Source organism: Rhinolophus sinicus, linkage group LG04 (genome assembly GCF_036562045.2).
Source record: "Rhinolophus sinicus isolate RSC01 linkage group LG04, ASM3656204v1, whole genome shotgun sequence".
NCBI lineage: Eukaryota > Metazoa > Chordata > Mammalia > Chiroptera > Rhinolophidae > Rhinolophus > Rhinolophus sinicus.
Window position 1 is genome coordinate 160,262,987 of NC_133754.1, and position 14,859 is coordinate 160,277,845.

Genomic DNA, 14,859 nt, shown 5'->3' on the forward strand with positions numbered 1-14,859 from the left:
CTGCTTCTGTCCTGGGTCCACCATCACTATCCTCCAAGTTACCCAAGCAAATTCAAACAATGAAGCTGACAGAGGGAAGTGCTATGCCTGAGTCACACAGAGCCAGGGGTCTCTAATCCAAATCCAGTAAACAATCTATTCTGCTTCCTAAGAGGTCCCACTTTGTCTGAAGTCCACACAGAAAGCTAGCAACCAAACAGGATCAGTACTGAGTATAGTTTGAATTCCAAAAAGCTTCCATTCCTTCAGTAAGAGCAACAATAGTAGCTCCAAGTAATATTTATTAAGTGCTTGCCCATGACCATGCACAGTTCTAAAGTAGTTTGCCTGCATTCACCCATCTAACCCCTGCACTAATTTTGTAAGACAAGCACTGTTGTATTTTACACTCACTAACAATTTAAGTGAAACACAGAGAAATCAAACAACTTGCCAAGGGCAGCACAGCCCATGACTGGTGGAGCCAGGATATAAGTCCAGACAGTTTGGTTCCAAAGCCCAGGCCATATGGCTATCTTCTTAGAAATGATTTAAAACAAGTCCTGCCAATGGGAAATTGTACGTATAATACATTACTAAACAAAAAAGTAGCTGATATATGATCGATGTACAATAAATTGCATGTTAAAAGTGAATACTTTGATGCGACTGACATATGTAGATATTTGTGAAGCCATCACCCCATTACATTATGATCTCAATTATGCATATATGTGTATACAGTGTGGAAGAGAGAGATACGCCAAATGCTAAGAATGCTTGTCTGGTTGATAGGGTTATGGGTAATTTTAAATGTATACCTTTCTAGATAATCCTAATTTCCTATGAAGAACGTGCACTACTTTTAAAATCAGAACAATGAATGTGATATTTCAAAGTAATGATGTGATGAATTGAAAATAAAGCCCCTAGCCCCTCCGCAGGCCCACCTCCCTGCAGGGAAATCGCATCAGATCGCTTCAGCACTCTGAAGAAGCAGCTGCTTGCAGCTGGGTGGGCGCCTCGGCCCCACTGGCACTTACTGTATTTCAGTTCCCAGGTGCTTGAGGGAAATATTCTGAAGGGCCAAGGGCATGGCAGGGGCTGGCTGCAACGCAGCTGCCATGCCCACGAGTCCAGTGGGTGTTTTCACCGGGCTCAGGAACTCCTCCAGCTCAGCTTCCTCTTGCTCTGGGGAACAACAACAACAAAAAGGTGGTGGTGGGGGGGGAATCATCCACCCAGGTCACTGCACTTGGAAAGACCACACAGGTGGGTGCTATGGGCTCAGCTCCCATTAGGAGCAGGCGGCAGGCGGTGAGCTGCATGAGCAGCCTTCCTTGTGGGTTAACAGCAGCCAAAGAAGCAGTTGGTTCACTGACCGTTCTGCAAGCAGTAAAATGATGCCTTTTGCTGGAATAGCCTTCCTGGAAACCCCTTAAAAATATGCAGAACTGCATTATTTCTACATCTGAAAATCCACCTACAGAAGCTGTCTGAAATGCAAACAAAGAGGTTCATCCTGGCACTGTTTAGCCTTGAACTGGAAATAACGTGAAAGAGCTAGGGAAAGGTTAAATAAATCACTTCAGACAATGGAATTTTACTCAACAATTTAAAATGATGCTAATGAAGAATGCTTAAGTCATGGGGAGCATGCATGGGATATAACATTCGGTAAAAAGACAGATAAAAAATTGGAGTTAGCGTATGATTTCAATTGTACAGGAAAAGTCTCCAAGAAATACACTGCGTAGTCTCAACAGTGGTCACAAGTGCATGATGGGATTAGAAGTGAGCTGGTTGGGGGTGGGGGGAGGGAGATGAGGGTAAGGGGGATCGAATATATGGTGATGGAAGGAGAACTGACTCTGGGTGGTGAACACACAATGGGATTTATAGATGATGTAATACAGAATTGTACACCTGAAATCTATGTAATTTTACTAACAATTGTCACCTCAATAAATTTAATAATAAATAAATAAAAAAAAGAGAGTAAAAAAAAAAAGTGAGCTGGCTACTCTCATTATGGTTTACTGCTTTCCCCCCCTCAATTTTCTACAGTAAACATGGCTTTCTTTTATAAACAGAAAAATAATATATATTCATTAAAAGTAGATGTTAACAAAGAGATATTATGATACAGGGAAATATTAGGGTCACAAGACTGAGTAGCAAAAAGCAAAGTAGGGCGTTTTTATATTATGATCCGAAGCACATTTACATAAAAGGCAGAAGGGAAATTGTAACATGTTGACACTACTAGCTGTCTCCGGGTGAAAGGATTACGGTTACATTTTCTTCTACTTTTCTGTTTCCCAAATGTTCTGCTTAAATAATGATTCTTATACAGTGAGGGCTTCAAAATGTGTAATGTTAAAGAAGGTCTCAAGGCTAAGGAAATACAACTCGAGGTAGGAGAGAGAGGAGGTGAAACATGTAGCAGTTAGTTTTGAGTGTTACAAAAAGTGTCAGAGATCAAAGGCCACTTAGGGGATGGCATGGTATGATCTTATTAGGCAGCCCGAGACCTGCAGGGCAGTCAGTAGACACCTTTCAATTGGAGCCCTCTACTGAGAGGGTGAAAAATATAGGGGTACAGGAAATTTATTTTTGCACTACATCTGTAAAAAGGGTGTGGATACAAAAACATTAAATACAATGGTGGCGGTCAGGGGGAGTTGTTCAATCTCCTTGAAAATAAACTTTGCAAGTAATACACTTGTTACTTCCTAAAAGGCACTTTCAGATCGGGCAGGCTGGCCAGTACTTAGCCATACCGTCATTCTTTTGAGTTCCTCCCTTCAATTCACTTTCTCACCAGTTTGGGCGTCTACCCTGAGGTTTCCAGGTGTCTGTGGGGCTGGGGGGGCAGAGGGGCTGCAGCATGTGAGATAATCAAAGGCATAGGAAACTCCCAGCTTCAGGAGCAGGTAAGAAGTGCACATTTCAGGAAGCCCAAGAAGTGGGTGGAAGCTGAAGGGCAGGCCAGACAAAGAGCGGGGAGTTCTGGGAGGTGGAGACAGACTCCTTCCAATTCAAGTCAGGGAAGACTTCCTGGAGGAAGGGCACTGGAGCTGGGCCTGGAGGGCTGGGGATGGTTTGGACTTACAGAAGGAGTGGGGAAAGATCCTGCTATGTGTGTAAGTACAGGCAGCAGCAAGGGGTTCCAGAGACAGAGCTAAGGATGCCCGGAGGGACTCAGAAGGGGGGTGCCGAGGACGGGATCTCATTTGGCTGGGCAGGCAGAGTCCCCTGGGGGTTTCAGCAGGAGCCTGAAGGAACCTAGCTAACTAGAAAGCGCTATAGCCTTGGAGTTGGAAGACTTGAGGCCAAGCCATGTTTCTGCTGGGAGGGCACTGTGACCTGGATGGAGATCCCTTTCTCTCTTCTGGCCTCAGGTTCTATATTTTTAAAATTGGAAGGACACTCTCTACCCTGTCTCCTTCAGAGTTAAAGTACATGAAAATGTTTAGAAAACCATAAAGCCCCATACTGTGGACTCAACATCTTTCAAAGCATGCTTTTTTTTTTTTTAACTTTTATTTATTTAAGTGTGTTTTTCCAGGACCCATCAGCTCCAAGTCAAGTAGTTGTTTCAATCTAGTTGTGGAGGGCACAGCTCACAGTGGCCCATGTGGGGATTGAACTGGCAACCTTGTTGTTAAGAGCAATGTGCTCTAACCAACAGAGCCAACTGGCTGCCCCTCAAAGTAGTCTTTAATCCTGACTTTGAGCTGATCCAAAATAATTACGATTTTCTTTTTTATCAATATTTTAACCATCTTTACTTTCCCTCATTCAGAACAAATAAAAAAAATTACAATTTGTCTAAGATTTTAATGTCTTGGCAAATACTTCCCTAACAGCCAATATCCGTTTTCCTTTAACTTCTACTAGTGGCTCTAGACCTACTGGAGACCACAAAGAACTAAGTCTTGGGGGAAAAAGTCACCACTCGTTGGTTTCACAAACGAGGAAACAGCAGTTCAGAGAGGGTGAGTTTTGTGGCCATGGTCACACAGCTGCTAGCAGAGCCATGGACTCAGCATAGTCCCTCACTTTGCCTAGTTACAACATCCTTTCTGACAAGCAGACAGTTCCAAGAAGGGAGGGGTTGCCCAGGAAGGCACACAATGATTAATCCACATGAGACAAGTTAGCACTTCCTGTAGGAAATAGAATTAACCCAAGGCTCTGGTCTGGGGCCTCTGGGCCCCTCCCCAGCCTGGAGAAATGTCCTCAGTGAGGTCATCACAAAGAATTTTCATCACCATTTATTTGTAATTCTCCTTCTGCCTGAGCCCGAGAGGCTGCCCCATCACCGGTAGGAAGAAGTCATCACCTAACAAAAAGAGCTTGGGCTAACAGGTCACTGCTTCCCTGGAGGGCTCTGGACAGCATGAGGAGGGGGGCGTGAGTCTACAGATGAGGGTTCAAATTTCAGCACTGACACTGTCTCGCTGTATGACCTAGGACAGGTCCCTTGGCCTCCTTGGGCCTCAGCTTCCTCTTCTGTAAAATGGGAATAACAGTAACTACCTCATAAGATTGTTGTGAGGATTAGACAGATGATGCACATGAAGTGTTCCAACAGCGTCAGTAAAGGGCATGCATATTTTTATGATGCTACACACTTATAAAAGTGCTGTGTAAAATGTGTCCTACTTTAGCAATTATCAATCGGTCGGCTTCCCCTTGATCTTTCTTGGCTCTGTGGAGACCAATGTTTAGCTAAAGTATATAACAAAGTTGTAAATGCTTAAACGCTGTAGAAAGCATGCCTTATAGATGCTCAAGTGCAGTCATGAGGCCCTTTTTACTAAATAAAGCATCTGTGACTCAAAGTCAGATGTAAATCAGTAGGTTTTCACTGCCCTGGCCGTAGGTCCCGGCTTCCTCTTAGGAAGGATGGAGACCGGAAAGGTGGGGCAGCCTGCTCTAGACAGGCAATCTGGGTTTTGCCAGCTTGCTCAAGATTCCAGAAATGTCTTTCTGGGTAGGTGTGGGAAGGTTTCACATGGGCCCTGGGTTCGAGAGGGTGAGGGCTTGCTGCCAGATTAAGTAAGGCTTCCGAGGAAGAGCCCACTTCCCTGCTTCCTCTGTCACGTGCAGCGTCCTCCTCGGGAGACTGGCACCCTGGCCATCATGGCCACCACTCACCTGCCCCCATGCTCACCGCCGGAGCTGGCCCAGAAGAGGCCCCGAGTGTGCGGAACCAAAGCTACGGAATTCAAGGACTTGGAAAGGGTTCAGCACAGTGGAAGAACCTGTGGAATCCCAAGCTACCTTTTGATGACCTGGCTCTTCCGATTTCAAGTCAGGGAGACTTTCTTTGTTTCTAGGGAGGTTGATTTGGCAATTCTGTCAACTCAGGCTGCAGTTTTCCACACAGCCAGGGTTGTTTGGCTCTCTGGCAGGTGGGGAGTGGGGGGTGGAGCAGAAATGCAGAAGCAAAAACAAACTCTTCCCCAAAGAAAGACCTTATTAGCATCAAACACCCAGAAGGTTCTCCAAAGACACTCCTGATTATTAGTAACAATAAAAAGGAAGCGTTATTATAATAGTAATAGTGTACATGTACACATATACTGACAGTATCATTAAGACAGCTGCCATGTTTTGAACACTTACTATGTGCCTGGCATTACGCTAAGGGCTTTACACCCCCTTCCTCATGTAATTATAAAATTAAATGTATTGACTCCCACATTCATTCAACAAATATCCAATGTGCTAGGCAGGGCACCAGGTACTGGGGACACAGGTGACAAAGACACAACCCCTTGAGGGCTAGCGCGCAGAGACTGGCAAGGACACTATAATTAGAACACAATGTGACAGGCCTCAAGAATCGTCTGAACGTGCTGGGGGCTCACAGAGTCGACCGGGCAAAGGCCCAGAAGGCTTCCAAGAGGCAGTTGGCAAGAGGCGGAGGTGACACTAAAGCTTGGCCATGGAGAATAAGCAGTAATTTACCAGGCAGAGAAGACAGCAGACACACCTGTAGCGCTGCAGAAGTGTAAAGCCAGAGGCAGACACTGGGGGAGCGGGCAGAGGTGAGGCAGGAAGAACATGTCTGAGGACCTGGGCTGGGACGTGTGGGTGGCCACAGAAGGGAGGTAGGGCTCAGGCTTTCATCTTATAAAGCTGACTGGCTGTGGTGAGGAGGATGGCTGGCGGCAGAAGGCTGGGACATGGGGACACCAGAGAGGAGCTGCTGTGATTTTCCAGCTAAGAGTGGAGGCTTGACTCAAGGTAACTACAGTGAGGGGGGTCCAGATCTGACAGGGGGGCCAAGGGAGACATGGCCAGCACTGGTGACTGACTGGACTGGCTAACTGAGATCTAGGAAGGGACTGGGTGGCTCCTGGTTACTGGAGCAACTGGGTAAATGGGGGGATTTACTGAGGGAAGGGAAACTGGGGGAGGAGAAGGGCCAAGGCTGCCCTTCGAGCTCAGTGTGAGATATGTACTAGGAGGCACTTGGCCACAAGACCTGCCCTTACTTATTTGGTTTCCCTATTCATCGAGGATGAGGCATCATAGACATGCAACAGCCTTGTGCTGGGACCTCATTCTCTGCGCTTGCAGGGGCCAATCACACTCCTGGCTGTGGCATGGAGGAGGGAGCGTGTGCTCTCCAGGACTCCTCCATGCAGGGATGTTCTCGGATTTGGGATCAAGAAACTTCATTTGTGAGGGTAAAGGATACTTCTGCCTTATGGGAACACCAGGGTTCAAATCACTGGTCTATCCAACTCAGAGCACAAAAGCATTTGTGTAAGAAGCAGCGACAATCACTGCGTTTTCTCATTAACCTTCCTCACAGCAACTCTCACAGTTCCATTTCTTGAGACCTTCCCATAATAGGCATCAAAACAGTAGCTGACATTTATTGAGCTCTAACTAAGTGCGGGCATTGTTCTAACCACTTAAGGTGTATGGATTCACAGAATCCTCATCATAACCCTAAGAGGTAGGTAAATTTATAGATGTCATTTTACAGGGAAGGAAACTGAAGCTCAGAAAGGTTAAGCAACTTGCCTAAGACCACACAAGATTAGGACGTGAGCCCGGGCAGGCTGGCCTGAGTGGCCATATTCTTGCGCGATGCTATACTGTGACCTTGACAGGTCTCGAGTCACATCTCTGGCTCTCTGCTCCTTCAGCAGAGGGCTCCTCCCACTCACTCCCACAGAGGACAAAGGCTTGGTCAGCATGAGCCCTGGGTGCGCGGGCAGGAGGCGAGCCTGTTGGTACCTAGCTCGAGGTGCAGGGCGGGCCCACTCCCAGCCGGGGCAGCGTCCAGGGCAGCGGCAGGCGCCGGCGGGCTGCTGTGGAACTCCCAGCGCTTCATCTGCAGCTGCTGCAGCCAGTACAGCATCACTTGCTTGGTGGCAGCCTGAGAAGCACAAGGGTTAGTTGGCAAGGCCCTGTGCCCGCAGGGTGGCCCTGGGTGTGGGATGAGGGACGGTCCTGGAAGGCTTGTAACTCTCTCCTTCCCAGAAAACAGAACTACGGCATCACTGCGGATGAGTGCCCACCTCAGAAACAACACATGCTTCTTGGCCACAGAAAATAATCCGGTTCTGGTCTCCCACTCAGAGGCTCCTTAACCTTTCTGGGCCTCAGTTTCCTCATCTGTACTACGGTGATGACAACACTCATTTCATAGGGCGGTTGGTTTTGAGGAAGAAATGAAGTAAGGAAAGTACAGCGCTCAGCACAGCACCTAAGAGCAGTAGGTGCTCACAACGTGCTCACTGGTGAAGGAATTTGGAGGTACTGAGAGAGGGCAAGCGCTTTGGAATTCTGACCTGGTGGGGCTCTGGTACCATCACTATCTCCCTGTGCAACATCTCAATGTCTTAGCTGACTCTGGAATGCGGAGAATCCCTCCTGTTTGGGGAATGCACTGAACTCATACATATGACTGGGGCCTGAAAGCCACACTACACCACAATAACAGGGTGGCACCCTCCAGGCACGCTCAACCAGGTCATGGCTGATGCTGGTCTTTAGTCTCCCAGCACTGGATGGTCCAAATACCTATTGTCATATCCGTTAAGTCACCAAGTACCTATTCTCTGATCTTCCAGGAGGGAGGCAGGGCAGTTCTTTCTACAGATGGAGAAACTAAGAGTCTGACGTCACCCAGGCAGATGGCATTAGAGCTGGTCCCAGAACCTGGGTCTCCTACTTCTTGACCAGAGTTTTGTTATAATTTATGGCCAGGAGATACGGCTTATGTAGTGAAGGTCTGGGATCAGTTGGGTGCAGAAGCTGGGCAGCTCGCTGGGAGAGGATGGTGAGCCTCACAGAGTTGTTCACAATCAAGGCCACGTGAGGATAGCAGCTCATGAGGCCCTCCGGTGAGGTGTGTATGAGGCCAGGGGCTCCATGAAAGAGGCCCTTCGGCCTGTCATGGAGGCATCGCATGAGATCAACTGATGCTCACTAACTAGTCTTCTCTTTCTGTACACGTTCCCTGAGACCTCAGCCCCTCCCAGGGCCTCACGATGACTTTGCGCTGAGAAGCTGCAGCCCATATCCAAACACCCCATTTTATTCATTCATTGGCCAGTGTATACTGAGCATCCACTACACATAGCAGGTACTGTGGTAGGCACTGGAGATACTGTGGAGGGCCAACACACATGGCCTCCACCGCTTGGAACTTAAGGTCTACTGAGGGGAATGAACACCTGGATGTCCTATGGTTTCATCCTGGGTTTCCTCCCAACCAGGCAGCCGGCCAGTTACAGGAACCCCCCCCCCCCCATTTCTCCTCCCTCACAGTCCTCACGCTACCCCATCTGTCTCCCTCTCCACTGGTACGGCTCTAGCCCAGCCATCATTCTCTCCTGACCTCCTCCTGATGGACTCCCTGATCACCAGCCTTGCCTTTTCCTAATTTGTTCTCTACCCAATAGCCAGACTGAGCTTTCTAAACATTCTAATCTCACAATGCTTCCCTTGCTTAAAGCTCTTTGACAATTTCCCACAGCCCACAGGACAAAGTCCAAGCTTCCTGGCATAATTTACAAATGCCCTGCCCTCCCCCTTAGGCCTCTGCTCTCCCATTCCATCTTTCGGGCCCCTCTGTACCCCAGGCTCCTGGGATATGTCTGGATACTCTGGGCTGTAGCATGTTTTCCTATGTTGCTCATGAGGCTCTCTTGGTCTGAAATGCCCTTCTCTCTTGTCTGCTTGTAGGAAACAGATTTCCTCTTCAAGACTCAGGTGTTATCCCCTCATCTGTGATGCCCTTTATGGATGGCCCCTCTTACTCAGTAGAACTGACACCTCCTGTCACCATACTTTTCCAGTACAGACTTCTCATAGTGTCTCTATAGAACATTCTACTATGCACGCCAGTCTCCCTGTCAGTCTCTCTCACCAGACCTTAAACTGAGCATCAGGGGCAGGTCTGATTTGGCTCCACACCCCAGTGCCTGACAGAGCCAGGCACCAGGCACACACACACAGATCAATGAAATAGTGAAAGACACATGTTGGAGAACCTACAGACAGCATTCAACGTGTGGGAGGAGACACATGACCCGTACACCACATGATCTCTGAAATGCCTGCCTTGCCTGGCCTGGAATTCCTGGTTTCCATTATTTTAGCTGATCCCCCTTACCCTGCTCACCAGCCAGTAAAGGGGAACTGAAACTGTGGGCTGCATTCAGGTGCCTCAGAGGATACCGAATTGGCTAGAGGTGGGGGTGGAAGGGTGGGAAGATGGGCCAGGGCGGGGAAGGCTGTCTATGGCACATTCTTCTCTGATGAGTGTGAATTCTAGAACTCTTAACCCAGATCTGTCTTTCTAATTAAGTTCTAGAGTACCTCCTTTTGGCATGAACATTCTGACTTTGGTTCCATCACCATATGTGTTCATTCAATAAACATTTATGAGCACCCAAAAGGCTATATATTCCAGGTGATGGGCATCAACAATTTGTAGGTTCCTGTGATGTGCCACACATTTGCACATCTTGTTTTAAATCTCACAAACTACCTAGATGCTGAGAAGTTAAGCAACTTGCCCAGGGTCACAAAGGTAGTAAGTAGGTGAATTAGAATTTGAATCCAATCCTGTCTGATTTTAAAGTACATGGCCTTTCCGCTGTTTCAGGCTTTCTCAGGTATGATGATTAAACGAAATCTACGGATGGGAAAGCAGGTACAGACATGCCTAATGAACCATCTAGGTTGATCAGTGAAACCTAAATGTTTACCTCCAATCCCTGCTCCACATTCACTCCCGTTGGCCAAAATATCAAGAAAAATTCAGAATCCAGGCCTTGGGAGAGGATTGCAAAGCTAACATCTTGACTATCTTTCAGCCCCAGGTAAGAAAGTTAATAAGGTAACTGCATTGTCAGGCACGCCCAAAAGTAAAAGTTTGGGAAAAAAGTAAAGAGAGAAAAAAAAAGTAAAAGTTGTCATACAGTACTGAGAGGTACAAAAACTACCAGACCAAGTGCGGGGCTACACCACTCTCTAGATGCGCGACTGGTGTTATTTCCTCTCTTTATGACTCAGGTTCTTGATCCATACTATATGGGTCCATTATCCCTGCCTTTCCTCTTCCAATGAGTACATGGGTATGACTGCGCTTTGCAAAGCACAATACCCTGGGCACCCAGGCTTCACTGGGTGAATAGGGTCGGTCATCACTGCTCCAGTAAATTTACTGTGACCACCCACCCGCGCCCGGCCGCGCCCTGGGAACTCATCCCGGCTGAAAAGGGAAAATCCGCTCCATTTACCTTCAGGGTAATAATGCGGCTGGGAGTCTTGATTTCGAAAGTTCCGTCCTCGGCGTCCGCCTTGCAGTCAAAGACCGCGTTGGAGACATCGATGCTGTCCAAGGGATTCGCATCCTGCGCGGTCCGCGAATAATACAGGTGACATTTCTTCTCGTCGTAGTAAAACCAGCGGGATTTCCAGCCCCTGATGGGTCCCTTGCCGCCAAACTTACTTAAGTATCCACAGAGTTTCTTGGGGGCAGTCTCTAGGGGCCGGGCGCAATCCTCTGACTCCTCGGGAGGCAACCCCTCGAACCCCCTGGCCGAACCGGTAGGTCCTTCGGGCCCGGGGGCAGAGGAGCTAAACTCCGGAGGTTTCTCCTGGGCGCCCGCCATCGCCGCTTTCAGCGCGGAGGGACTGCAGGTGCACAGCCCCACTTGGGAATGTGCACTTGGGACAGACAAATCTCGAAGACTCAGAAGGTACCTGCAAAGATGGAGATCTGTGCGCGGGGGGGAGGGGGGGGCTCGTGGTGACCCGCCTCCAGGAGACCACAGTGGGTCGTACCTGGCCGCGGTGTGTACGCCTCATTGACCGAAAACCCAGTGCGGCGGATAGCCACGCCCACTGCCCGCTCCGCAGCCAAGCCGCGCCCACCGCCGCGCCCTCCGCGGTTCTTCGTACCCAGCCTACTTCCGGTTTTTTCCTCCGTGCCGGTCAGCCATCTTTACTGAGGGCAGGTGGGCGGTCTGAGACGGGCTTCAGGTGGAAGGCGTGGTGTCTCTGACCTAGGTTAACCGGCGGGAGAGAAGCTAGAAGAGACGCTGGTCATTGACTATACTGCCCTGGTAATTCGCGTAATAAATAGAAGGATAGTTCCTTCTCACGCCAAACGGGCCGTCGCCTTTTCTCCCTAGGTGCTGCGCGAATCACCGTCGGAGGGCGCATCGCGCGGCCATTGGCTGAGAGAGGCTAGATGGCGCCACTTCCGCCGCCGCTCTGGGAGCGCCGCGATCGTGGGCTCGGCCTGCCCGCCTTTTCCCTGCTGTTTTAGATTAGCGCCCCGGTGACTTGCAGCTGATCGCGGTGACCTCCCCCGCCTTTGTCCCAGCTCCCACTCCTGTCGCCGGTTGCGTTATATAGGTCGCTCAGGCCCAGCTGCTGCTGTGCTGGAACCCAGTGCCACGCCTGGGGCGGGGCGGGGCTCAGTAAAGTTGTAAACAAACGACTGTACCTAGGCCCTAACTCGTTCAACTTCCTGCCTCCTTCTATTCTTGCCCTTAACTTTCTGCCCTTTCCTCCTGTCCACGTGCCTCCTTGTGGGCTGTGGAGCCCATTTCTGTCCATCTCTTTAGGGGCTCCACTGTTCTCTAGCCCTTTCTTAGCCCCTTCTTCTCTCCTTTTAGCTTACAAATACGTTCATCACAGCATTACTTATTACTTCCAAAAATTGGAAGCAATATAAATGTCCAAAAATCTGAAATTGGTTAAGTCACTGATTAAGTACTGTTTGCGGAAGGATATGGAATAAGATGGGAAATGTTAGGTTAAAAAAGCAGGCCACAACACTTTTTCCAAAGCTTGATATTTGGTAAAAAAAAAAAATGTGTATGAAAGTAAGGGTGAAAATTGATCTGAACTAGAATTCTAAATCAAGTCAAATTGTCAACAATGAGGGTATAATAAAGGCATTTTCAGAAGTGCAAGGTCTCAAACAATGCAAAAAATATAAGGGTAGAGAGATGATGCATAATATTGGTAGCATTTTTTTCTAGGTGGTGGGAGTAAGGGTTACTTTCATTTTGGTTTTTCTGTATTTTCCACAGTTAAAGTTATGTATATAGTTTAAAATATTTTTAAAAATGTACTTATAAGTTACACATCTGTTCCTGTTTTTATTATTATTATTATTATTTTAGAGATTTTACTGGGGACGGGGAACAGGACTTTATTGGGGAACAGTGTGTACTTCCAGGACTTTTTTCCAAGTCAAGTTGTTGTCCTTTCAATCTTAGTTGTGGAGGGCGCAGCTCAGCTCCAGGTCCAGTTGCAGTTGCTAGTTGCAGGGGGCGCAGCCCACCATCCCTTGTGGGAGTCAAGGAATCAAACTGGCAACCTTGTGGTTGAGAGCCCACTGGCCCATGTGGGAATCGAACCGGCAGCCTTCGGAGTTAGGAGCACGGAGCTCCAACCACCTGAGCCACTGGGCCAGCCTCTGTTCCTGTTTTTAAATTGCTCCACAGTTAAATGTAATTTCTTACTTCAAGAATAGCGATCATAAACCTTTTTTCGAAGCTCTACTCCTATAGAAAGCAAGAGAGTCACATACAAAAAGATCAGGGAGCTTTCTTGGAGAGAACTACATAGCGTCCAAATCTGGCATTGCAGGTTAAGGGCACAAATGCTATCATTCTGATGGTAAAGAGTTGGAAGGGGCAATGCAGGTTTCTCAACCTTTCCATTCTGTTACAGGTTGAATTGTTTCCCCCTAAATTCTTATATTGAAGCCCTAAGCCCAGTATCTCAGAATGTGACTAAATTTGGAGATGGGGCCTCCAAAGACATAATTAAGGTAAAATAAGGTCATGAGGGTGGGCCCTATTCCAACCTGACTGGTGTCCTTATAAGAAGAGATTATGACACAGAAGGAAGACCATATGAAGACACAGGGAGAAGAGGGCCGTCAACAAACCAAGGAGAGAGGCCTCAGAAGAAACCAGCCCTGCTGACACCTTAATCTTGGATTTGTAGCCTCCAGAATTGTCAGTAAATAAATTTCTGTTGTTTAATCCACCCAACCTGTACTTTGTTACGGCAGCCTTAACAAACTAATGCACACCCCAACAAGAGAGTGAGGTTCTTTGGAAATCCATCCAAGACACAGCCCAAAGTGGCTTAGAGCACCCATGAAAATTCCCTGAAATTTTATGTACATAAATAAATACAAATCCATATCAGACAGCTTCATACAAGATACTTTGCGTTAATTTCCAAAAAGCAAAATAGTCAAACCCTACTCCCAACCACGTCTGAGTGATGACCGAGGGGCAGGTGGTACAGTCCCCAGTTGGGATGGTGGGTATCAGGAAACTGACCACTGGAATTTTCATTGGCTGATGACAACCTTTCTGGGCTCTGGTTTCCTCATCTGTACTATATGCATTATAATTCCTACCCAGGACATCCCACTGAATGTTTGTGAAGACCAAAAGGTAACGATGGAAAATTTTCATGTTGGTATCCCTTATCTGCAGTAATATCAGCATGATCAGGGTTGCTCCAGAAAATGAAGAGGGAAAAAAAAAAAAAGATTTGAATTTTAGGTTTAGGGACATTAAGAGGGAAATGCCCCTTGATTTAGATGCATTAATTGCTGTATATCCTAATGGATACACTCTGGTAATAATATCAAAATGTAGTCAACCTTCCTCCCCACCATCCCCTCCTTCTCGGAGGATTGTTAGCTGCAAAGCAAGAGGTTGTCAGAAAGTGACACCTTGTGGCCTCATGGTGTACTGCCCTTGGGTATATTGAGGGCTCCCACGCTTTTTTCTGAAAGCACTTAAAGCTCCCAAGCTTTTTTGTGAAAGAGGCACCAAGAAATATTCCCCGCCCCTCCGTCGCCGCCCCTCCCACGCCCCATAACATATCCTGAACAGGCAGGTAAGTAATTTGACATCCTTAAAATCAGCATATTTTATGTATTCCTTCAACCCATATATTTAGTGAAGGCAAGAGAAACACTTTTTATTAACAGAATCATGTATTTCTTTGTAGTCAACATAAGGGTTTATTATATACACTAATGAACATTATACTTTAAGGTATTTGGAGCTGTCTTCCATGTTGAATTTTTTCCTTCTCTTACTGTGGGGTAATTTTAGTTCTCTTATTAAGGAAGGAGTAAAGTCTTATTGAAAATATGTTTAAACAATTTTAGGCTTTCTGGCCAGTAAAACATTGTGTACTTTCTAACATGCCTATTTTTGAATAATATCATTTTCAATTGATAAGCTCAAATAATTCATGTTTATTAAACACATGGTTTTCAAATACATAATTTTAAAAGCAGTTAGGTTCATTTAAACCCACAAGTCATTTGCAAATAGGGTTGTC

The 14,859-nt window shown here is 47.2% G+C and overlaps 1 protein-coding gene across 4 annotated transcripts in view; it reads right to left on the bottom strand.

Moving 5' to 3' along the window:
- The window catches only part of TBC1D2 (TBC1 domain family member 2), a 44,900-nt gene extending 33,548 nt beyond the window's left edge, over positions 1–11,352 (bottom strand). The window contains exons 1-3 of one of the 4 annotated variants that reach the window (XM_019729209.2): positions 10,764–11,352; positions 7,246–7,387; positions 1,023–1,170 (exon numbers count right to left, since the gene is read on the bottom strand). In XM_019729209.2, the coding sequence (XP_019584768.2) occupies positions 1,023–1,170; positions 7,246–7,387; positions 10,764–11,138 (665 nt within the window). In that variant the 5' untranslated portion in view covers positions 11,139–11,352. The remainder of the gene's footprint in view (positions 1–1,022; positions 1,171–7,245; positions 7,388–10,763) is intronic. The other 3 variants (XM_019729208.2, XM_074330757.1, XM_019729210.2) reach the window with 3 other exon arrangements.
- Between the last annotated feature and the right edge of the window lie 3,507 nt (positions 11,353–14,859).